The sequence below is a fragment of the Streptopelia decaocto genome (assembly GCF_964273445.1).
Source record: "Streptopelia decaocto genome assembly, chromosome: 6".
Lineage (NCBI taxonomy): Eukaryota > Metazoa > Chordata > Aves > Columbiformes > Columbidae > Streptopelia > Streptopelia decaocto.
This window is the reverse complement of record NC_138660.1, coordinates 31379515-31403380: the sequence shown is the minus strand read 5'-3', so window position 1 is coordinate 31403380 and position 23866 is coordinate 31379515. Positions and strand designations below refer to the sequence as shown.

Here is a 23866-nt window from a genome sequence, read left to right as displayed (position 1 = left end):
GTGGGAAATAATTATCAGAACTATCAGGCAATTGTTGGTAATCCTGGAAAATTAAAGCTACTTTTTGGGTTTTTTTGGTTTTGTTTTTAACTGCTTTATAATTTGTGCTTTGGTTAATACTGGTAAAATATTTCTGAAGGTTTTTCCCCTTTTTTTTTTTTTTTTCCATAGATCTTCTGCTTTTGTTTTGTTTTATAGAGTTTAAGAAAAAACACAAAGAATCAGAAGTGCTTTTAAAACTCATTTGCTTTTCAATAGACCCAGTTTATTCACTGCTGGACAATGCAGTATCTATTCTTTGTATTTAAATGCTCTCCTTTGTTATTTTCCCATCAGGTTTAAAGTCGTTTGCTCTGCAAGTCACACATCCACTGCATGTTCACGAATCATGTCTCTCTTCACTCTGGCATGGACCACACTTAATGCAGAGTAAAAACTTCAAGACTTCATTAACTTACCCTGTTGAAAAAGCACAAATGGCATGGCAAAATAAAATACAGCTTCCAAGCAGAAAAAGGAGAAGACAGAAAAGCCAACAAGGTAGGGGTTTTTGATTGTTTGTTTGTTTGTTTTCACAGAATCACAGACTGTCAGGGATTGGAAGGGACCTCAAAGCTCATCCAGTGCAATCCCCCCATGGAGCAGGAACACCCAGATGAGGCTACACAGGAAGGTGTCCAGGCGGGTTGGAATGTCTGCAGAGAAGGAGGCTCCATAACCCCCCTGGGCAGCCTGGGCCAGGCTCTGGCACCCTCAGTGTGAAGAAGTTTCCTCTCAAATTTAAGTGGAACCTCTTGTGTTCCAATTTGAACCCATTACCCCTTGTCCTGTCGTTGGTTGTCACCGAGAAGAGCCTGGCTCCATCCTCCTGACACTCACCCTTTAGATATTTGTAACCATGAATGAGGTCACCCCTCAGTCTCCTCCAGCTCCAGAGCCCCAGCTCCCTCAGCCTTTCCTCACACGGGAGATGCTCCACTCCCTTCAGCATCTTGGTGGCTGCGCTGGACTCTCTCCAGATGGGCAGGAGAACCTCTCTTGACCTACTAACCACCCCGCTTCTAATCCACCCAAGGATGCCATTGGCCTTCCTGGCCACAAGGGCCCAGTGCTGGCTCATGGTCATCCTGTTGTCCACCAGGACCCCCAGGTCCCTTTCCCCTATGCTCCTCTCTAATAGGTCATTCCCCAATTTCTAATGGAAGCTGGGGTTGTTCCTACCCAGATGCAAGACTCCACACTTCTTTCATTAGTGTTCTTCCAAACATATATTTTTCACAGAAAGATCACACTCATAAAATTATGTCAATGCTTAATGGGTGGTATGAAAATGTATATTAAAAGGTCACGTAATGTGGGACTCACCATTCCAGCTTTACTGTGTCTGAACACAGAAGGAACTAAAACAAGGAAAGACTTAGGGCCCAAGTTTACATTCTTCAGGGACTTAAGATTCCCGGTGTGGGTAAGCACAACTGTAGAAGAAAAAAATGCTGTGTTTAGCTCTGAACAGAAAACAAGCAGAATCCTGTTAGAGTAAACGCAATTTTGTCTGTAACAAATTCAATTATTTCTTCTCCCAGATATGTTATGTATGCTGATCAGATCATGTGGTGCCCATTGGATTTTTTTTGCTTGTCACAGCAAAAGTCCTTTTCAATTGAAAAAGAGCAAATTTAGGTAGGACAGATTGGTAGAAAAAATATTTTAAATGCAGCAATCTGCTGTTCTTGGGGGAAAAAAAAAAATTATATGGAAACTTGTCTCCACAAAACATCTTCTGGGTCCTTAGCAGTTGTGATTTCGTATTTGCTACAGTGGTAGGAAGGGTGAGGAAAATTGCTGTGTGAGGTTTAGACCTCCCTTGGTTCTGAAGGAGCTGAACTACCATCCACAGTACATGGTAGAGTGAAGGAAACAGCCCCTTAAGGACAATTTCTCACTACCCCAAAACTGCTAAAATCCCCTGCACTCTCCAAAATGCTCCCTGTGATGTCTTGATTCTTGAATTTTTATGGAGTTGAATAAGCAATTTGAATCAGTTTTGCTGCTATATGATTGTAAATGTAACAATTTATTGCCTAGATTTTAGGATTGGTATTATGTAGAGATGCTTGTGTGGTTGAAGCTTCGGTTGAAATTCAACTCTCCCCTGAAGGATAAATAGGAAAATAAATGAGGAATGCAAAGTTTTTGTGGCCAAAGGATGGAAGATTGCCAAGATCGAAAGAAAGAGTATAGGAACTAGAGGAAAGGTGAAGGCAGCAGGGGCAGATCGTAACCTCTGACTCAAAAGACGCCCCCTACTCAGAAAAGTAAATAAAGAAAGCATATACCTCGACCCTGCATGTGAATTGGAATCTGCACACTGGGTACTGATCCCGCGTTTTGGGACAACACCTGCACCGAGAAGGTGAAGAGCATTTGGCAAATGTGTGATTCTACTTTGCTTGCTGAGGTTTTTTCTTTTACTGTAGATCATGTATCAGGATTATCTACCCAGTAATTTCCTCTTTTATCCTGCTGAAATAGAACTGAGCAAGCACTTGAATTAACTGCCTTACAATGACTGGATTTGGCAAGGTACCTGAAGACAGACTTGTGTGCCATTACAAGCAAAAATCCTCAGCAGATGAGCCATTTAATTGTGCCTATATTTAACCTATCCCAATATTTACAAAAGAGCTACCATTAAAGGAGCTTTTTTATCAGTGAAGGTTCACTAATCAGTTAACTAGAGTAAACAGGAAATCTTTAAAAAACAAGGAATAAACAAGTGAGGTGACAAACCATGAGGGACTTGAGTCTTTCTATACTCTTTTCTAAGGCAACACATGTGTTTGTCTCCTGTGTCCTATATTCACAGGAATCGTGCCCCCTATACTCCCTTGTGGTGCAGGGACTCTGTCTGTAGCAAAATCTCCATCCTCCTCTCATTCATAGTTTTTCCCCCTCATGTACAAGCTGTCAGGATTTTAAGTTATATCGGCAGAATTTGAAGAGCTGTCATGGAGGAAAGACAAAGAGTAGTTTTGCTGGAGGGTTTTGGTTCCTGTTAAGGTAATCTGTGATCTGTGGACCATAGGAGAGGTGCTTAATATTCCTGGTGAGACTGCACCTGGAATATTGTGTCCAGTTCTGGGCCCCTCAGTTCCAGAAGGACAGGGAGCTGCTGGAGAGAGTCCAGCATAGGGCAACAAAGATGCTGAAGGGAGTGGAGCATCTCCCATGTGAGGAAAGGCTGAGGGAGCTGGGGCTCTGGAGCTTGGAGAAAAGGAGACGGAGGGGTGACCTTATTAATGTTTACAGATATCTGAAGGGTGAGTGTCAGGAGGATGGAGCCAGGCTCTTCTTGGTGACATCCAACAGCAGGACAAGGGGTAATGGGTTCAAACTGGAACACAAGAGGTCCCACTTAAATTTGAGAAGAAACTTCTTCTCAGTAAGGGTAACAGACACTGGCCCAGGCTGCCCAGGGGGGTTGTGGAGTCTCCTTCGCTGGAGACATTCAAACCCGCCTGGACACCTTCCTGTGTAACCTCATCTGGGTGTTCCTGCTCTGGCAGGGGGATTGGACTAGATGATCTTTGAGGTCCCTTCCAATCCCTGACATTCTGTGATTAAAACTGATAGCCTTGCTAGCCTTGCTAACCAGATGCTGCTGCTTGTTACAGAGCACTTGGCTCTTCTGTTTGTTTGATTGATTTTTTTTTTTCTTTCTAATTTTCACTGGAATTGATAGAGTTGATATCTGGAAAATCTGGAGCTGACTAGATTCAATCAGGGTTGGACATTTTACATGTTTTTTGTTAATTACAAAGGAGCACTACTGTTAGATCATTGCTTCCACTGGAAGATTCAGTTTTGGTAAGGGTAGACTCACAGATGCTCAGCTGATTTAAAATGCTATGATGAATGCAGTACCATCAGATTCTGGTGAAGCTATGGTATGTAGATACTGGTGGAATAATATTCCCATTTTACTGACTGGGAAACTAAGCTACATGGAGATTATGAGTCCTGGCCACAAAAACTCAGCAGGCTCTTTACAGAACTGGGAACTGAGCCAAGTCTCCTAAAACCCAGTTCAAATTTCTGACCAGTGTTGCCCTGTCTGACAGACAGAAGCGCTAATTAGTGATGTTCTGAGGAGCTCACTTCTCTCTTACACAAAAAAACGGGATTAATTTACTGATCATGAACACAAAATGAATGGATCTCAGCATACAGTTACAAAATTATGCTTTCAGTGTGACTTCTAATCATCTTTCTGCTCATTCGACATTATTTTCTATAAACCAGAGTGCTTACAAAGAAATACTGTTCAACCTCTTCTCTGCATAACAAAAAGCAGCCTACAACTGTAAGGTCTCTTTCCATTCATCAGCCACCACATCTGTTGCTTGCTTGGCCACTCACCAGAATGATTCATTCACATGTCTACATTTATTTTTGGTGAAATACTGGGATTATACAGAAAGCCAATATTTCAAAACTGGGTCTAGAAAACCAAGGGAAGTTGGAAACAACTTCCTCAGCTGAAAACAAACACGGTGTTATATCGCTCCGCAGCTTTATTAGAAGGGAGGCAGTAGCCAAGTGAAGCAGCTGGAATCACACTGAAGTCACTCTGAACTCTGCGATCACTTTGCTCTTCCTCCTGCTACAGAGCTCACATCCCTGATTTACAGTGCGTTTGGTTTCAAAGGACTAAACGAGGTAGGTCAACCTCTTGGTTATATTTTAAATCTTTCTTTCCCTTCTTTCTAAATAATGTGTTTCTACAGCCACAACACCACTCGCAGGCAAATTCTGTAAGGTAACGTAGCATATACTGACTAAAAATCCTTCTTGGAAGAAAGAATGTAATACTTGTTAATTTCAAAGATTACATTGAACAACCCCTGCAGCAAGAAAAGATATGAAAGTATGTATGAATTTAATTTTTAATGACTTTTGAATGTGTTTATACACACTTCAAGGAGTCTTTTATCCTGTCGGAGAATGGTGACTGACTTTAATATCTCTCTCTCTTCCTCTGTCTCCCCCCACCTCCCCTTGTGTGTTGGTTTTATTTTTTTTATTGCTTAGGGATAGTATGTTTGCTATACCTAGAGCAATTCCCAGTAGAAATAATTAGAAATAAATATTTTCCAGTAGAAATAAGTATTTCCCAGTTGAAATAAGTACATCAGTTCTGATCTGAACAGAAAATGGAAATAATTTCAACTCAAATAGCAGATTAACAAATAATTCTGAAGAGTTACAGTCATGCAGAATTAAAAAAGGCTTCTATGATCTGAGACGGAAGGTGTGTGTGTTTTCCCTAAGCATTGTGGAATAAGGTAGGATGTAGATCTTGCTGTCATTAAATGCATGGAAGGGTGTTTCCTAGGAAGTGTTAAGAAGATTTGCAGCCTTACATGCTACCACACCATGAGACAGGGCTGGATTCCACCTCCGTGGCATTGTCCCCTGTCACCTTTCTAAATGTGACCTTGCAAAGCCAAACAATGTCTAAAAGCTGGTTTTGTAGATTTACTGATGATGTATAGATTGTCTAAGTATTAAGAAGCATTTGCTTTCTAGCTGAATAAAATTATGTTGCTGAATAATTTGAAATGCTTCTTAATTCGTATCTAAAGAGAAGAGAGTGAGGATAGGTCGGGGTAAAGGAATTTGTCAGATGAGGTTTGTAGAAACTGATTCGGGATTAATGTGCTTGTGACAGTTTACTTTTACGAGCATCCTATTCTTGTTTTGCCTTATCTGAGCTAGGAAATGCAAATATTTTGAGAACCAAATTTACTTTTGTTTAGTGTCACCACAGCTTCCATTCTAATTTAAAACATTATCAGCTACTTATGCCAGGCAGACAAGTTAGAGGTCCCACCAAGTTTACTTTAATCCGAGGGATTTTATATGTGCTAGGAGTGATACTAGAGTCCATTTTTATTGCACTTAGAATATTTTTGAGTGTAGCATAGTGGAAGTTATTTGACTCTGGAGAATGAATGTATGGTTTGGTTTCTCTAACTGCCTTTGTGGAGAGACATCCTAAATCAGTGAAACTATATAAGGATTCCTAGGCAGGATCTAGCTGCAGATTTTTTTGGCACTGGTTGGGGCAGAGGTAAACTGTTGATGACAATAACACAATTTGTATGAACTATACTTTGTAAATTCTTCCTTTTAATTTTAAGAACTTCCTTCTTTGCTGACAACTTAATGAGCAACTTCTGAAATGTTGTTAGATTTGTGTTTACTTCTGGTAGATTGATTGAAGAGAAAACTCTATATTGGTTTCCTAATAAAGCCAGTTGTCTTAAGGAATTTTCTTCTTCTTTTTTTTTTTCAAATACCACTTGAAGTTTATGATCTGTTCTTAGATATTAATTTTTTATTAATACCTCTGCTATTCCAAGCACAGGTATGTAGTTTCGCAGGGGATTGTAGTTTGTTGAATGGTCTTATTTGCTTATTTATTAATTTTTTTTCTTATGGAATGTGCCAGCAGTTCAGCTGTCTCTCTTACTGTGGTGGCTGGTTGTCTGTCTGTTTTTCACTAATTATTTCTGATAATGGTTTGAGTTGTGCTCCTTCAGTCTGAAGCCAGCAGTTCCAGCTCGGCACAGGGCTCTGTTGTCACTGGTTTTGCAAGAGAGAGCTGAGGGGGAGGAATGGTTTCTCATGGACTGGTACCAGAAGGGATTGCTGTGGGTGGTGTCCAGGAGATATTTGGGTTTAGGGAAGATGCCATCATGCACAGATCAGTTCTCCCACACTTTATACTTTTACAGTGTCTGCAAAAGAAGCATATAGTACTTCTAGGGCAGCTCAGCTAATTCTGTGCTCTTTGTACCTTCTGTGTGTTCCAGAGCGAAACGGAGAAATAAACAGTAGAGTCAGTTATACTGTTAAGCAACATTCTTTATCAGCTCTGGGGAACACTGGGGATCATCCTCCATAAGCGCTCCAAAGTCTGGATGCTCTTGCGTTGCTTATATTCACATAATTATTACATATGCATTACAATTTTTAAAAATTTTGAGATACAATACATCTATACTAAGAAATAATTGATGATGTTAGTTATAATTGTTTAGTTTCTTACTTACAATACCTCTGTTAATTATTAGTTAAGTATAAACTAAGCACTCCGCTATTAAATAATGTATTACTTAATTTCTGTCTCCCTCTTATGCAGAAGGATCTAAAACTTGAAAAACATCCCCTCGTTTTGCAGGCGGTCAGAAAGCATTTATCTCGTGTCAGTTGGTTAATGATGGGTACATCTTTTATAACTTAATCACAGTATCCATTAATTTAGCAGCTTCTCTTCAAGAGGTTGAGGGCCTGGAGACAGGAGCAAAAAGCCCTGTATCAGCCCATGGCTGTTCTTTCCTGACAGAATTTTTGCTGGCTTGTTGCAGCTCTCTTATACCTGTCCTGTCATTTTATTGCCTTACAATTCTTTAGATGAACTAAACAGACCTGGTGCAGATAGAATACTTTTTCATTAGTGGGCTCAAAGGCAAGCTAACAAAACGCATTGCTGCAAGTCAGGTTTGTTGGCAAGGTTTATCTGCGAAAGCCAGCATTCTGAAATTCTCCAGCCCTTGCCAGAGACAGTAGCTAGCAAGGAGTTTACAGCCTTCTCCTACTTCTCTTTGCCAGCTCAGGCTCTCTTGTCCTTTTTTGATACTTCTCAAAGGATGTATTTCAAGAACCACAAGGAACAGGTATCAGAACCAGCACCTTTTCTGTCTATCCACAAAAGAAATTTTCATCTTCATTCTTTTGGCAAGGTCTGGTGTTTGCTTCCAGTTCTACCTTTGAATCTGCTATTTGGCTTTGGGCAAGATACTTCTATTCCTTTCCCAACTCTTGTGTCTGTTTATTCTGTTTAATTATAAACAAGGCAAGAGTTGTCTCTCATTATGTGCTTATAGCACCTAGATCCAGTGAGGCTTTGATCTCAAAGGCCGGGGTCTTTGGGTACTTTCCCAGCGTAAAATACTTGCCTCTTTCAGCAAGTGTGAGCCTGGCACAGAAGTTTGATTCTCTTTTGAAGCCTTCTAGGTGAGAGAAAACGGTGAGTACTAAGTCTTGTACCATCAATGCAATACCCTTTTCTACACTCCCATTTCTTTCTAGTGATCCTCTTTTAATGAGCTCAGCACCACATCATTTTAAATGAGATGTTTTGGAAGTGTTAAGAACTGTTGTCCATTTAAGAAAACTGAGTAGCGTGTTGTTGAGGCCCTAAACTCTTAACTGAGGGTATTGTATTATGTCTGGTGGAGTCATTCAACATGACAAAGAAGTGATTTGTTAAGGTAATATGGGAAGCCTGTAAAACCAGTATTTCTAAGCTTCTAGTTTAATACCTTAATCATAGGCGCCATCTATTCTTATCAGTGCTAGGGAGTGTTCCCAGTGCCGCATTAGGGACACAGGTAAATATCCAGCTTGCTGAAATTGTATTAACAATATGAATTTTTCAGTTTTGCAGGAATACAGGCAGTACTTATTTTAGACTTGAACTTAAAGTAAATAAAGTAATTAGCTTTGTATTAGTAGGAATATTAGAGGAACACTGGTTCAGAAGTAGACAGTCTACTGGACACAGTGATCTTACTGTATTAACTGTGAGGACAAAATAAAGTATGTTATCAGCTGGAATGTTTTGGTTATATACTAGCACTATTTTGGAATTGGATGTTCTGATATACCCATGCGAGAGTTTGTGTCAAGAGTAATATAACCATGGCAATATAACAGTCTTGCTAGGAGAAACTGCTGATGTAGATTTAATGAGCAGTAGAATAAACCTGAAAGAACAGAGTTCAATTTGGAGTGCAGTACATAACCAAACATACTGTTAGAAGTGACTGGAAAATTAATATATGAAATAGAGTAGGACATAAGAAGGCATATTTGAGGAATGAGCTATGTTGCTAATTTTCTCTGGGTTTAGCTCTTAGTCTTCTTACTGTATGTGTAATAGATTGTATCTTGCTGGAGAGGGTTGTTTTATTTTTTCCTGTAATGACCTGTTGTTACTGTTCAGTAACTTTAAAATGGCTGTTGTCTAACATGTTTAATTGGCTTTAATCAGTCTGCTGAGACAACAGTTGATAGTTTGAAAGAAATCTCTGCATTCACTATTTGCTCTCTGCTGTCACTTTGCTGCTTCTTGCTAGGAGGGAATTGTGGTTAGGAGTAAACTCATTTAAAAATGTGCTCAGAGCTTCATGATCATGTAATGATCATATGAGTGCTAATCAAAATCTTCTTTAATCACAAATATGTGAAACAATTGCAAAATAAAAATTCCATATAATTTTTGAATGAAAAACATAGCATGATTAGAAATACAAGCATTCATTATCTTATCAATCCAGTCACTGTGAAACTGAGGCACTTGAAAAACTTTAGTTTAAAAACTTGTAGTTATTATGGTGGTGTATAGCCAAAGAAAATACTGGTGGCATTTGTGGAGGAATAGGAAACAAGTGAAACTTCAGTACTTCATTAGTGTGTCTATCTTACACGCTGAGGACACAGCTGATATGATACATGGTGTACCTGCTGGGCTTTGTCATCGTGTGCCTCATGTCCTGGGCCTGTAGAGACACATGAATGTCTATGACAAGCAAATAGTGGAGATCCAGGTTCCTTTTCTCTTCAGTGTAGAGAAATAAAAACCCAGAATCTGCAAGGGCTGCCCAGGTAGGTGCTGGTTTCCTCCAGCACAGTGGGTGTGATGGTGCAGGGGAAGGTCTCCCAGAGGTGAAGCTGTGGTTTCTCCACTCCATCAGGAGTGAGAGGACAGCACTGGGTTTCAGAAAGGAGGATGTGACTGTCGTTGAACCACTGGGCAGGGACTCTGGGTTTGGCACCTGGTTTGATCAGACACTTCCTGCAGGTCATTCTCAGCCGCCTTCTCTGTAAACCAGACTGTTGGTGCTTCCCACTTGAGTCCACTTTCACTCAGGGCTGTGAATAATACTGAGGCCTTATGACCGGTTATGTAAATACTTCGGCAGTGCTGACACATACAATATAAGACCGTATTTTAAATCTCAAGTGGCACTGTTTCCCTAAACTTCTATTTTTACCTGCTTGTAAGAATGCTTAGATTTTTTTTTTTTTTTTCCCAGAATGCAGCCACTTTCAGTGTTTCACAGTTATCATCTGTCATTTTCTTGACTCTGCTGTAGTATGTCTGTGGTGACATGATAGATTTTAGTAGTTACAGCAACTCCTTATGTTCAAAAGGAATATTAAAAATGATATTTCTGCTTTTAACTGTATTAATGGAAGGAAATGAGAGCAGGAGCAAGCAGTAACTACACAGCTACTAAGTGCACGCCCCCCCTTTCCCAGTGCATATCCTGAGGACATCTGAGTTTATTTTTCTTTGGTGATGGTGTCTTGGCGCTTGGGTTCAGCATGAAAATAAATAATTTCTGATGATACGCAGTTGCTGGTTGCAGATATTGAGTTACCTGATCGTGGAAATGGTGCATTGCTCAGTTGCAGCAGTTGTCCAGATGATTTGTTATATTCAGGCCAGACCTACTGTAGATACTTTTCCTATTAAGGCAACATTATTTAGATATAAAGTTGGGGTTTCCATTTGCTGTTTAATATTTCTGTGGCAGCAAAAGCGCTGGTCTGAAATCATTGCTTTACCAATGTTAACTGAGTCTGCTCTGTAAGGGTTTATTAATCCCGCTGTAACACTCACTAGATGTAAAATGTTCTGAGGCAATTATCTGGTAAAATGACTTTAATACCACAGATGACGTGGTGTGTTATGACTAATAAGGTCGTGTTTGGCCTTGCTCAAAGTTGTTTTTGGCATAAATTTTAGGAGATGTCTAGCTAGTACATTGTGTATACATTTCTAACTCTGCTTCACGGAGAGACATAATGGAGAACGATGTTTTTTTGCGTTCTTGTCTTGTCTGCTGGAACAAACGCATTTATATTGTGACCATGTAGTTTTGGCTGCAGGGCCAGCTTTAGGCCTAAATTATAGCATAGCTATGATCTAATTTTGTAGTTTGGGTATATCGGGCACTTTCTGCTATAGGAATGTTTCTACATGGAGGCACATGGTCATCTTTGCTTTGTTCTTTTGAGGGAGATATATGAGTCTATAGCAGTTTGTAATTTCCTCAGTATTCCTCATGAGTTTTAGGATCTTTTCTTATGTCTTTGTAAAATACGTGCCAGAAATATGTATATATCTCTAGCAAACTTGCTCAGCTCTCTGTGAATTTCCTGTTTGTGTTTTTGAAGCTGGATAAATTCAAAATTTAGCACCTCAAAAGTTCCAATAAATGTTTTTGAGGGCTCTCAAATGAATTCAATATCCAAGCTTTCTGAGACACAGTATGACAAGAGGTCTTTAGGTGACATTTTTAGAAACCAGCTGTCCTCCAATATTTGATTCTTGCAAATGGCAGAACCTGAAGTGAATCAATGAAATAAGCTTTCCTTTAGCCATAGATCATACACACAGAATGTGATGTGCTCGGAATTATTTATGAAGACATTAAAAGGATGGTTTGTGTAATATATTCCCTTGATGAAGTTAACTATTGAGACAGCCAAGTCCGCAAACCATAACTTTACTATTAAGTCAGGACCTGCTATTGTAACCTCTTAAATCAATTTAGCTGGTCAGAGGCTCTGAGCACTGTTTATCATGCTGAACAAATAGATTTTGAGACTACCACGAAAATATTTGTGTTAACTTCTAACTAATATAGACAATGCATAAGCTCTTCCCTTGGACCTCTCCGTCAATTTTGAAAATAACGAGGACCAAATGTGAGAAAAAGGTTGTGTAGGCTGTGGCCCAAATGTGGCATAAACTACTAGTATAATTAAGTTGGACCCCAACTTGTGTGGTGCTCAGAGAACTTTAAACCCCCAGGAAGAATTTGCAGCAAGTTAAGCGAGTGGAAATTGCAACTGTTCTGTTTGTGTTCTCCTATTTTAGACTGAAAACCCAATGGGATTTCATTCCAAAGCCATTCCAGTGACCTCAGGGCTGAGGCATGGAGAGGTCAAACGACTTCCCTTGGTCAAACAGGACGTCTGTGGTGTGGCCACAAATAGAGTCCAAAGTACTGGTCCCGTGTCGTAACTGGAAGGCCATTCACAGTGTGACAAAAACTGTTCTATTTTAAGCATATCCAATCATTTGTCCCCGTTGTCATTATGAGCCATAATGAATGGCTCATTTGACTTTATGAAATACTGTAGTGGTGGCAGAGAAAATGAACTCTAGGTACTCGTAGTGAAAAGCTATGAATATATCAGTTGAGATCTGATTCTCTAATTCCCCTCTGAGATTCAGAGGATAGTTTACACAGCACGTGGTAGAATCTCTTCCCAGCATTTCTGTGGCTAGGTATTTTAGAAAGATTTCCAAGCTATCAGTATTTCGTGGTAATTCTGTTTTCCTTCCCTGGATTTAAAAGATACTAGCACCAAGTCCCAGCCTGTGATATTCCTACAAAGTTGTTTAGTAATTAACTTCTGTTTTACAGAAGGGGACAGGAAATGAAACCTCCGGGTCAAACACTCTGAAACCTATTTGCTTAAAATTAAGCAACTGTATTCATAATTAAGCAACTCAATCAAGGAGGCTCAGTTTCCAGAGCTGCTTGTGACCTCAGCAAACAGGAACAGATGCCAGTCAAACAACTACTGAGCGTACACTTTACATAAGCTGTTTACTCTGTTTACTATTAAGAAAAAAAAAGACAGGATGAAGTCTAAAGTTAGTTATATTCATCCATGTGCAATACAACACTGTTCTGTAACCTGTGGCTGCCCCTGAGTTCCATTGCCAGGACTCTAAAAGCACTTTCCTGTTGATTTGAAAATATTTTCCTCCCTCTGGCTCCTTTTTGCAGCCCTGGACCAGTGAGGACTGAGCCAATGAACTGCACGAAACCTCCCTTGCCCTTTCTAGCAGTTGGCCTGAAAGCCAAGGGGAAACTACTGGCAAAAAGTCTTGTTTTCTCTACTGAGGCTCTGTTTGCAGACAGGTTCTCGAGTCTTTCCAGCCTGGAAATTGGGCCATTTGTCAAAGATCATACAGGAAATCAGTGACAGAATAAGGACTAGAATGAGATTTCTTCACTTTCAAGACCTAGCCTTGAACTGCAAGACAGGTCTGACTCTGAAAGTTTATTAATAAATAAAAAACAAAGTAATGTAATTGAGACTATGTGCATTTCAAGAACATGAAGAAACATCCCTGTTGAATGATGGTTAACAGTTATCCTAGAAGAAAAAATCTGGGTCCTTATTGATGTGAACCAGCATAGCTCCCCTGAAAAAATCACTGCTTATCTTTTTCAAGGCAGGGCACAACACAGCGAGTCCTTTTATAAAGTGCTTCATTTATTTGCATGTCAGAGGTAACAGTTTCTGGTTTTTGCAAATGTAATTGTCAGTCTTTGCTGAGCTTTAGCCATAGAATCTGCTTTCAGCATCTGTGCACTGGGAGCAATGGAAGGCAATGTCCCTCCTGCTTTTTTGCCCCCACTGCTAGAGTTACTGCATTGGAAGACTCAGAGATAAGGAAAAATACAAGCTTGGAAAAGCAGTTGCATCCTAGAGGTGTGCTCTTTCAATGGAGGAGTTTTAAACTACAGGAGGCTTGGTAAATACTTGGTATTTATTTAGGTATGTCTTCTTTCTCCTGTTATAAATCATCTTTGAAATTCTAAATGTAAAATTAACATTGTTAAACAGTAGGTAAGTGTTTGTTCTTATCATTGGTTCTTTTTCAGCACCATTTGGAAAAAAAAGTTTGGCGATTACACATATGTAAAGGAAATGTTTGAATCCAAGTATTGTCATGTCGTGCTAGCTCTTGAGAAACTTAAAAGCAAAATTGATTTGTGACTGAAATACAGGATGTTAATCAGCAAGAGTCTGAAAAATTGGATTTTTCTTTTGTTTAATTCCATGTATTCAGTTTGAAGGTATAGGACTTTATATACGCAGACACTTAAAAATCTAGTTATTAACCTGACCAATCCCTGAAGTTGTCCAAATGTAATGTTGTTCCAGATGTTAGTGGTACTGCTCCTTGTTTATATTATTTCTCAGCAGCTGTTAAGCTATTTGAAAAAAATGACTCAGATGGGTGGTACTGGTATTTGGTGCAGAATCTGCCCCCAAGGGGCATGTAATTACATAAATGCGCCCAATAAGTATCATTTTATCAGGACAGCAAACCAAATAACATTCCTTCAGCCTGATGTAAATTGCAAAGGGCAAATGTTATCACAGCCTCTTGACAGAACAGGCTGTATTGAATCTAATGACTTTTTTTTTTGATCAAGAGATATAAAATTATACAACTTTTTTTTTTTTCTCCCCCTTGTCTATATATGAAAGAGAAATTTTATCCTCCTGATGTGTGTGAACACACAAGCTTCACTTGTGTGAATAATCCTTTCTAAATAAGCAAGCTACTTTTTGGGGGGAAAGGTGTGTCCATGAAGACGAGCTTGTAGATGTGGTTCTGCAGGCATCGTACTCAGGAGACCCTGCTCCTGTTGTCCTTAACATGCTAAAATTACTGGAATTACAGGAATGCAGGGCTGGGTTCCAAACGTGCGGGCTGAATTTCGGTTTCTGAATGCAGCTAGCGCTCAGAATTGTACTGGTGGGCTCAGCCATAGTACAGCTCATAGGCTGGTTGGATCCTGGTCTCAGGTACAGGTCCAAACGGACAATATAGCTTTAAATGCCAACAGAATTTAGCAGAATATTTGTTTTGACCGTGGAAGATACTTTTGCCATATTTGCTCTGTGGCAGTTTTGTCCATACTGTGGAACGAACGCGTAACTTCTGAATGCTTTTTCCTGTTTAACCTCTGTTTGCTGTCTGTTTTCCCAGTCATATTTTTTTTCCCCTTTCCCCGGCTTTTCTCCCTCCCACACTCTTCCTTTAGAGTATTAGAAGAAAATTCTTATGTGAAAAATCATATTGTACTTGTAAGAAGCTTCTGCAGCAGAAAAGTGAGACCGTTGTTCTGTCTTTAAAAAAAGGAGAAACATATTTTCAACTATAGCTCTTGCAGCGTGTCTTATTCTCCTGCGAAGCTTTATTTTCTTTCAACAATTACCTGTTTCTCTGCTCACTAGTGGAAGAAACCACAATTGTACGTATAGTCCCTGAAATAGGTTCTGTATGTTTCGTTCTCTGTGTTAAGGAAATGTACTACATTGAATGCGTCAGAAAATCAGCATTCCTTGATACAAAGATAGATACGTGATAAAGAGGAGTAAACCTATTTAACTTTTGATTACTGGAGAAATCATTGTTTATGATTTTGTTAACTATAATTTGAGGGGTGTGGGTGGTAATTTTGTAAAAAAATTGCTTCCTGGCATTTTAACTGCATTTTTTTGGCCTACAGAGGTGCCTGGTGCTTCTCTAATTTCTGACAGATACAATCCATAAAACTTGGGTCAAATAGGAACACAGCAGTAAAATATGAAGCCTGACTAGAAAAGAATGGAAAAATCACACTTCAGTAAAACTTTGCAGCTGGTCTCGCAGAAATTTATCAGTGATACTGTGCTCAGTGCTCTGTGTTAAGAAGTAAATGTGAGTGGAAGAGTTCCTGGAGATTTCAAGTGTTGTCTTGATCATTTCAAAATACTCCATAAGCCTTGTGCTAACACCTGGCAGCTAAAAAATGATAGAGACGTGAAACTAAGTCAATGTTTTGGGGTTTTTATGACAAAGAACTTAAAGAAGTTGCAGGTTACTCTTTTCAACACAGTAAAACATTTCTCCTTTGTTCCATTTCTTTTCTTCCCCAGAAAGCAACTGTGCAACATGACATTTGAAGATTTTGAGAACTACTCTTATTTCTACGACCTGTCTGAGGAAGATGAGTCACCCCAGTCCTCCCTCAGCATTGCCCATATGATTTCCCTTTCCTTTTACAGCGTGGCATTTCTGCTGGGAGTGCCAGGTAATGCCATTGTCATCTGGTTTATGGGCTTTAAGTGGGATAAATCTGTATCTACGCTCTGGTTCCTCAATCTGGCCATTGCAGATTTCATTTTTGTGCTCTTCCTGCCCCTCTATATTACATACGTGGCAATGGGCTTCCACTGGCCTTTTGGGAAGTGGCTCTGCAAAATGAACTCGTTCATCGCGCTACTTAATATGTTTGCCAGTGTTTTCTTCCTGACGTTCATCAGCCTCGACCGCTACATCCGCCTAGTCCACCCAGTCTTTTCCTACAAGTATCGGACTGTAAGGAACACCTTCATTCTTAGTGGGATCATTTGGATGGCAGCTGCAATTATTGGTGGCCCTGCCTTATACTTCAGAGACACAGCTACAATTCTCAACAATGTCACCATCTGCTACAACAATTTCCATGTGAATGACAGAGAAGTTATTCTGCTGACACATCACATTCTCATTTGGGTGAGGCTTGCATTCGGTTACCTCTTTCCTCTAGTGACCATGGTCATTTGCTACTCATTGCTGATTGTCAAAGTGAAGAGGAGAACTGTCTTGACATCCAGCAGGCTTTTCTGGACCATCATTGCTGTAGTTGTAGCTTTTTTTGTTTGCTGGACACCGTACCACATATTCAGTGTTGTGGAGCTGTCTGCTCACCACAATGAAAACTTGCACGACTTGCTGCAGGATGGCATTCCCCTCTCCACTGGCCTTGGTTTCATCAACAGTTGCCTCAATCCAATCCTCTACGTTCTGATTAGCAAAAAGTTCCAAGCCCAGGTCAAGACAACGGTCTCAGAGGTGCTGAAGTTGGCCCTGTGGGAGGTGAGCCGGTCGGGGACGGTCAGTGAGCAGCTCTGGAGCTCGGACAACACCCATACACCCGGGCACTATTGTGAAACTGCTCAGTGACTGAGCTTGTCACCATTCCTCTCCAAAAGAGCTGACAGCAGACTTGAAGGTGTTCTTGACTGAGTGTCTGACAGTCAGATGTGCATCTTTGCATGTACAGTTTTGTGTAAACAGCTGGCTTAATTGCACTTGCTGCTTTCCTTGCGAGGTTATTAAAGGACGCATCGTTAGGGTGTGGTGTGTTTGCAGTGCATACACAGCCTGAGCTGAGTGTTGTCAGCATAAGTGGAATTGCTCTAACTGGGTTTTTGATGGGGAGTGTTGTTGTAATCCTGTTGTTTTGTTGTAGTTCCATACCTCATTGATATAAAAAAAGCACATAATAATAATATTCCTCCTTGCCATCACTGATGACATGCTTGATCTAGGAATTCTCATCCAAGGGGTTGTGACCATACGTCAATGGGTCGATGTCCTTGTTTTGTTAAAACCAGGACCAGTTCTCTTTTAGTGATAGTCTTGACTCCTGATTGTCTCATGTTGCCTTAAGGAGGAATCACCTGGAAGTGTGTTTTCTCCCATTGCTCTTATACTCAAAACTAAAACAGGAGATCCCATGTTTTCTGGCCACTTACTCTTGTGCTTTTAGCACCAGTTGAATGCAAAATACTGAGCAGATGTTTCATACAGGTATTAGGCTCATTTGAAATGTGCAAAGAGTTAGGGAAAATGTTTCTTACAGAAGCTGAGATTCAAGGCCTCCCACCATACTTGTTCTCTTTTTATTTTTAAACTTTCAGGCTTAAAAAGGTTCACAACTATCAGTCGCTTTTTATTGCCCTGTCAAAAGTAAAGAAATAATATAACATTTTGTTTGCTTTAATGCAAATCTTCGGAAAATGGGCAGAGTGAATTCAACAATATCCTGTTACAAGTCTGCAGCCATATCTTCAGATGTATGTTAAGTGGAGTGGACCAGTTTCTGACACAATACCATGTAATTAAAAAGTTGAATGTGGGATAAAACTCCACCGGAAGTAAAAGCATAAAGCTTTGGGTGAATTTGAACTGTTTTTCTTTTCCCTTGTTACTGGCCTAGGTATATAGAATAAAACTGCCTTTCAGATAATCTGCCTAGTTTCTATGGCCTGCCAACAGACGTAAGTAGCATTTATACTGTAAATGAGGCCTTATATGTAAATATATTAGCCTTTATATTATACACATATGCATGCACGAGCCTATCCAGCATTGGTAGCTGTACAAACAGAAACAGCCTGACTGTGGTTTGTGGCTGTTTCTTTGGGCTTTGGTTTCGAAGTTTGGCAGAGTCAGGCGGGATCAGTGGAATTTCAATGTATTTAACTTTGGGCTGGAAAGTTCCTAAGCAGCATTTTCCTTTGAGTCATTTGCTGCCTGGCACATAGCGACTAATCATAATATTTTGGCACTGTGCTGCTGAATGTGCCTAAGTCAACTGTTTTGAAGTTTTTCTTCACATGTTCCCTGACGTCTTTCTAAGAATGATGTATTAGTGCTACTCTCCTGACTACTTCTCCAAGTGAAGTAATAAAATGTTGTTTCTAAATAGTGTTCATTTGCTTTTCTCAGCAGCAGTGACTGTCTAGGCTTAGAACAGCTCTTTCCTAAAGATTTTGGAAGATGAAAGCAAGCCCTGACTCTCTTTGCTACAGGAATTAAGGTTTATGTCAGCTATATAAAGGGCTTGATTTTCAAATGGGCGAATATACACATCTTGCATAAATTATCAGAAATCAGACACTGTGACTGAACTGCTAGAACTGACTTAGCAGAAGCAACAGCTAAAGAATTGGCACAGGAGGGATACTGTGCGTTAATTACAAGATGAAGCAGGTCCTTTAGGAGTTAAGTTTATGGAAAGTGGGGATGAAGCCCATAATTGTACTTACTTTGAGTTGTTAAATCATCCTTTAAACCTCCAGCAGGCAGATTACCTTTTTTCTGAGACAAAGTATAAAATAAAGCTCTGGCATAATCTGAAGTTGGCAGATCTTTAAATGAAGAGGGCCTGCTGTGCCAGGTAACCACATACAGATGCTTTATGAAAAAAAAAAAGGACAAAAAGAGTCATTTTAGCTGCTGCTGTCAGGCTTTGGCACTGAGCATCTTCATCTCAGAGGGACCAATGTGGCATTTAAAAGGCTTCCACTTCATGATTACAATAAATTCTGTATCTCAGTCCAAGAGAAATCTTAGAAATGTGAATTTGTCTAACAGCTTGGCAACTTTGACAGCTTTTAAATTTGTATCATTGCTATGGATAGTTGTTGGAAAACAATTTAGTTCTGATAGGTTCTTTAAAAAAAAAACAAACAAACAACTCAATCAATCTAGAAACCAACCTCAAGCCAAGTAAGCGGATCAAACTGCTGTTAATTCTACTTTGCATATTAACTGAACACCTGTTATTTTGTTCTTTAGCCTGGAGCATGCTTCAAGAAAATTCTCCACTTGCATGAGCTGTAGGATGTTACCCACACCCCCAGGCTGGGGGCAGGACAGCAGATGCCTTGGAGGTCTTGTGGAAGGTCCCTGCTGCCCCCTGGTCGCATCTGAGCTCATAGCACCTGGCAGGGTCCTTGGGATGGGAAAGCAGGAGTTTTTATCAACACCATGATTTACTTTACTAGTTAAGAAGCCCTAGAAAAAATGAAAAATTACATTGCACACTTTGTCATCTTTAGCATATTGCAGCTGCTTCTAACTTCACCTACACTCCCTCAGAACAGCCAAGTTTTAGTTTTCAACAAAAGCCACAGTATATTTGGTTAGTCACCACCCTTACTAAACAAAAGCAAAACACTCTGTTCAACTGCTAAAAAGTTACTTGCACTTTGCCTGAGCTCTGTACTTTTCCCTTAAAGCCATCCCTTCTTCTAGAGGAATTAACAGCAATTTCCAAAGATGCAACTTCCCCCAAAATGGAGTAGAGCATTTCAGATTTTTAAAGCCAGGTAAATGTTAAATCTGGATTGACAGCAAATTTCCTCTGGTCAAGCTCTTGGCTGCTACAGTGGGGTGTTGGAGCAACCCTGAAATTCAGTTTTAGCTTCTATCTTACCCAGATTTTGAATTAACCAGACACAGCCCAATTTTTGCAATTACATTTATTCTAGATATATCAAGACTTAAATCTTATTGAAAGCAGCTACATCCATTGATTGTACATAATCTTCAAAAGCTGTTATTCTCTCTTCCAGCATATCTGTTCCAACTTTATCATCTTCAACAACACACTGGATCTGAAGCTTTTTGATACCGTAGCCAACTGGTACTAGCTTGGCTGCAAAAAAAAGAAAAGAAAAAAGAAAAAGAAGACATTTAGTACTCCTTGATTGGTAGAATCTCTTCAAAATGCAAATCTAAAATTGAACTGACATAAGCAGTCTGCAGGAATACATAAAAACCATAATTTGTTCCATATTATAGACTGCCCAATCAAAACCACAGCATTCACTACAAGGTGGTCAGAAAGGATTTGTTTTTGTGGACCCACTCAGTGATGTGGGTGCACGATAAAGTTTTAAAGCCCTTAAAATCTGTATTTGAATCTTAACCTGGCCACTGCACCAATACACCTCTTCGACTATTTCAAGATACTGAAGTACTGTATTTTTTAATACCCACATTTTCAGATCAGCAGTGACCACAAGGTCTTATTAACGCATTAAGGGACCGCACTATCTCCCCTCTGCCTGCTCTTCTACTTACAGGATCCCCAGACCAAGCCGTCTGCTTGAATGCTGCGAACACACTCCTCTAGCTTGGCCATGTCTGTCTCATCATCCCAAGGCTTCACATCAAGCAAGAGCGATGATTTTGCAACAACAGCTGGTTCTGGGGGAAGAAAATCACCATTAAAAGCTGGGAAATTTTCAAAAACTTATCAATATACTTGCCAACTATCTTTACAAAAACTTTTCCAAATTCATCAAGAACCTCCTCACATAGCTGTGACACGCCTCTTGTAGCACCATACATTTCTAAGTATTTAAGCTATACATATCCTAACATTCAAGATGCAGATATATGTTCTTGAGAAATAAGTCTCAGAAGAAAACACAGCTAAAGAAGCTAAGATTGTTTGTTACATAGTAAGTCCTGCTCAGAGGATCTGAGAAGGAGCTTAATGCTGTGTAACAGTTTCTTTTCCACAGAGGGAATACTGCAACTGTTACAGTTCTCAACAGTTCCAGACCAGTAGCTGTGGAGGGACTGGCATATTGCAGCTTCTTCTCTAAATGTTCAAATAAAATCCTGGTGTTTTCTCAATTTAAACACAAAGCTCAGCCTCTGGGTAAGTCAAGCAAGGGTGTATTAAGCGGGACAAAAAAGGCCAAGCTCACAGATAATTCAAGTGAAGCTCATGACTTTGGTCTCGTTCCAGTCAAGTTAACTACAGTTAATTAGTGTTTCCAGCCATCTTGTTCAAATACAAGAAAATTAACCTAAACTTAAAAGTTCTTGGTAGACATACTTTTGGACTTCTTTGATTCATACTGGGCCAGACGCTCCTCCCTCAGTTTCTTTGCTTCTTCACTTTCCTGAAAAAGAATTCCAGAATCACAGAAAAGCACCAAAAGCCCCCATCTTTCAACAGTTACCGAAGTGACTGGCTCAGGCAAAAACAAATCATCACAACTGTCAGCCGAAAGATGGTGATTTTTTGTTTTACTCATCATGTAACCAGTCAAAGTTAAAGTAGACAGTTCAGCCCACTGCAACACATTCCTTTCTAACCCTGAGTTTTGACTTTCTGAGCTTCTCTGTTCTGTAAAAACAGCTGAATTTGAGAATTCCGAGAAGGATTTCGTTTTAAGGTCACAAATTTAAGTAGCTTCAACTAGTTAAGGCAAAAATCTTCACAGCTGGGTATTTCTAAAAACCACAAAAATAATACAAAGCAGTCACAAGTACCTCCTCATCATCGGATCCAAAAAGATCAATGTCATCATCATCTTTGCTATCTGTGGCTGCACCTGTTGTGTCCTCAACATCAGCAGGGCCGTATTTCCCCAAAGCCTTCTTTACTCCTGGCAAGCTGAAAGGAAACAGCAGGTATTATGAACCTACCCAAATGCCAATTTGTCAATCAACCTACAAGTGCATTAATAGTAACAATGCTGTGTTTAAAAAAAAAAAATCACTAATTCTGGTACTTGAAAACAAAAACTCCCCAAATAAAATCTTCAGTGCTCCTGACAATACGCTAGTTGAGATTACAGCAAATCCCCTATTGAAACATTGTTCCTCTGAACTGACATGATCCTGCCCAACACTGCTGCTCCACCTAAGTATATAGTTAGAAAAAGCTTTCTAATGGAATAATTTATCTGCACTATATTCTGTGTAGGAAGTTATCAACTTCTTGTTCATGCTTCCCTAAAAATGTTTTCATTTGTTTAAAAACTGACACTAACAGAAAACATGTTGTTGCAAGGTAACTCTTTGGAAGTGTCAGTGAATGCTTCTCTCAGCTCTCAACAGCACAGGAAGGACCAGAACCCCCAGAATTAATCCTCTCATATAGCTCTGTGGTTTCAGCATTAACTGTTTTTCCTCTGAACTGCTGTTAGAAGAGCCATAAAAATCAACTTTAATTTTCAGGAACTAAAAGCAGTTTCCACAGAGTGGACTTGGTGAAGCAAATTAAAGATCTCAGTCCTTTTTAGCATTAAGAGCTTCGTAAATGGACTGGTGACTGAGCCACCCAACTTTATGAGCTCCCTCCAAACAGGACTGAGGCACGCAGAAGAGGCAGTGTAGCAATACTGACACTACCTATGCTGTACCTTTTTAGAGAGGCCTGCAGTCTCCATGGATGTCAATACAGCACCTTTCATGAACACTAAAATCACTAAAAAAGAAAAAAGATAACATTTGCTTTCATATTTCCTCTTCTTTATATGTTTCTGCATTGCAACTAATTGTTTAATTTTCCAGGACTAAAAACCTGAATGAACTATTCTCCTTAGTTATCATCTATATACTGTATAATTATCTTAAAGACTCCTATAGTACTTTCTAAACCATTTTGGTGTTGCCTTTATGCAGTTTACTGGCAAGTAACTTCCAGCTTTCACCATATTTATCTGTGTAAATGGTAGCAAGAAAACTCAAGCCTTTTTTATAAGCTTTAGCAGAAGTGTCAGCAACTGGACAGGGATGTAATCTGGTTGCCTAAATTCTAAATGAAAAGTCTAATGTGCCGACAGAAGTTGGCTCTGCTTCTAGAGCAGCTCCTGTTCCAATGGCAACACAAGATGCCACGTGGTGCCATTGAAAAACACTCTTTTGTTCAAATTAAAAAAAAAAAAAAGCAACCCTTCATAGTCAGCACTTTTATTCCAAATTTGCAGTTCAACCATACCTTGCCTTTTGCTTTTCATACGACTTAATATGATTGTACCACCGAAGAGCATGACACAAGTCTGCAGGAGGTGGGGTGGCGATCGCTTCGAAGACTGCGATATCAGCCTGAGAAGGGACGTACCTGCGGAGAATAACCCGAAATTAACCCCAATTCCTCGGGGCACACAGGAAGGCGAAGCAGCGGCTACCGAGGAGCGAAACACTCCCTGTGAAGGGCCTCCCGGCCCGGTCCCGTCAGGCCTGCGGGCCTCCCCGCGGCCTGGCCGGGCTCGGCTCGCCTCCCCCAAGGCCCAGTAGTCCCCCAGCCGCCTCTCACCCCTCGATATAGCTTCTGTCAGCCAGGAAATCATTGAGGACCCGGAGGCCAGCGGCGGACTTAAGGTCCCCGAAGCCCATGACGACCCACACACGAGGCCTCGCCGCCGCGCAAAGAGGCCCAACACCCTCTGCGCCGCCTTTATATAGCACTGAATCCCTCCGCGGTTGCGCACGCACACTTATCCCTCCGCAAGAATGAGCCGTGAAGTAGTTCCCCACGGGTCGGCTGCTCTGGCATAGGGCGTGCAG

The 23866-nt window shown here is 40.2% G+C and overlaps 2 protein-coding genes across 3 annotated transcripts; one reads left to right on the top strand and one right to left on the bottom strand.

Annotated features, from left to right (window-relative positions):
- The first annotated feature begins 349 nt into the window (after window positions 1-349).
- CMKLR2 (chemerin chemokine-like receptor 2) lies at window positions 350-18473 on the top strand. 2 transcript variants are annotated; one of them, XM_082056130.1, is made up of 3 exons: window positions 350-540; window positions 4573-4719; window positions 15877-18473. In XM_082056130.1, exon 3 carries the CDS (start codon window positions 15893-15895, stop codon window positions 16943-16945), a length of 1053 nt encoding a protein of 350 aa, XP_081912256.1. In that variant the 5' UTR covers window positions 350-540; window positions 4573-4719; window positions 15877-15892; the 3' UTR covers window positions 16946-18473. The 2 variants fall into 2 exon arrangements, with proteins under 2 accessions (XP_081912256.1, XP_081912257.1); XM_082056131.1 differs by lacking the exon at window positions 4573-4719.
- A 1546-nt stretch (window positions 18474-20019) lies between these two features.
- Window positions 20020-23774, bottom strand: EEF1B2 (eukaryotic translation elongation factor 1 beta 2). The gene is made up of 6 exons (XM_082055167.1): window positions 23616-23774; window positions 23298-23420; window positions 21845-21968; window positions 21405-21471; window positions 20639-20764; window positions 20020-20210 (listed from the first exon to the last, which is right to left on the bottom strand). The coding sequence occupies exons 1-6, from the start codon at window positions 23693-23695 to the stop codon at window positions 20056-20058; spliced, it is 675 nt and encodes a 224-aa protein (XP_081911293.1). The 5' UTR covers window positions 23696-23774; the 3' UTR covers window positions 20020-20055.
- Window positions 23775-23866: the final 92 nt, after the last annotated feature.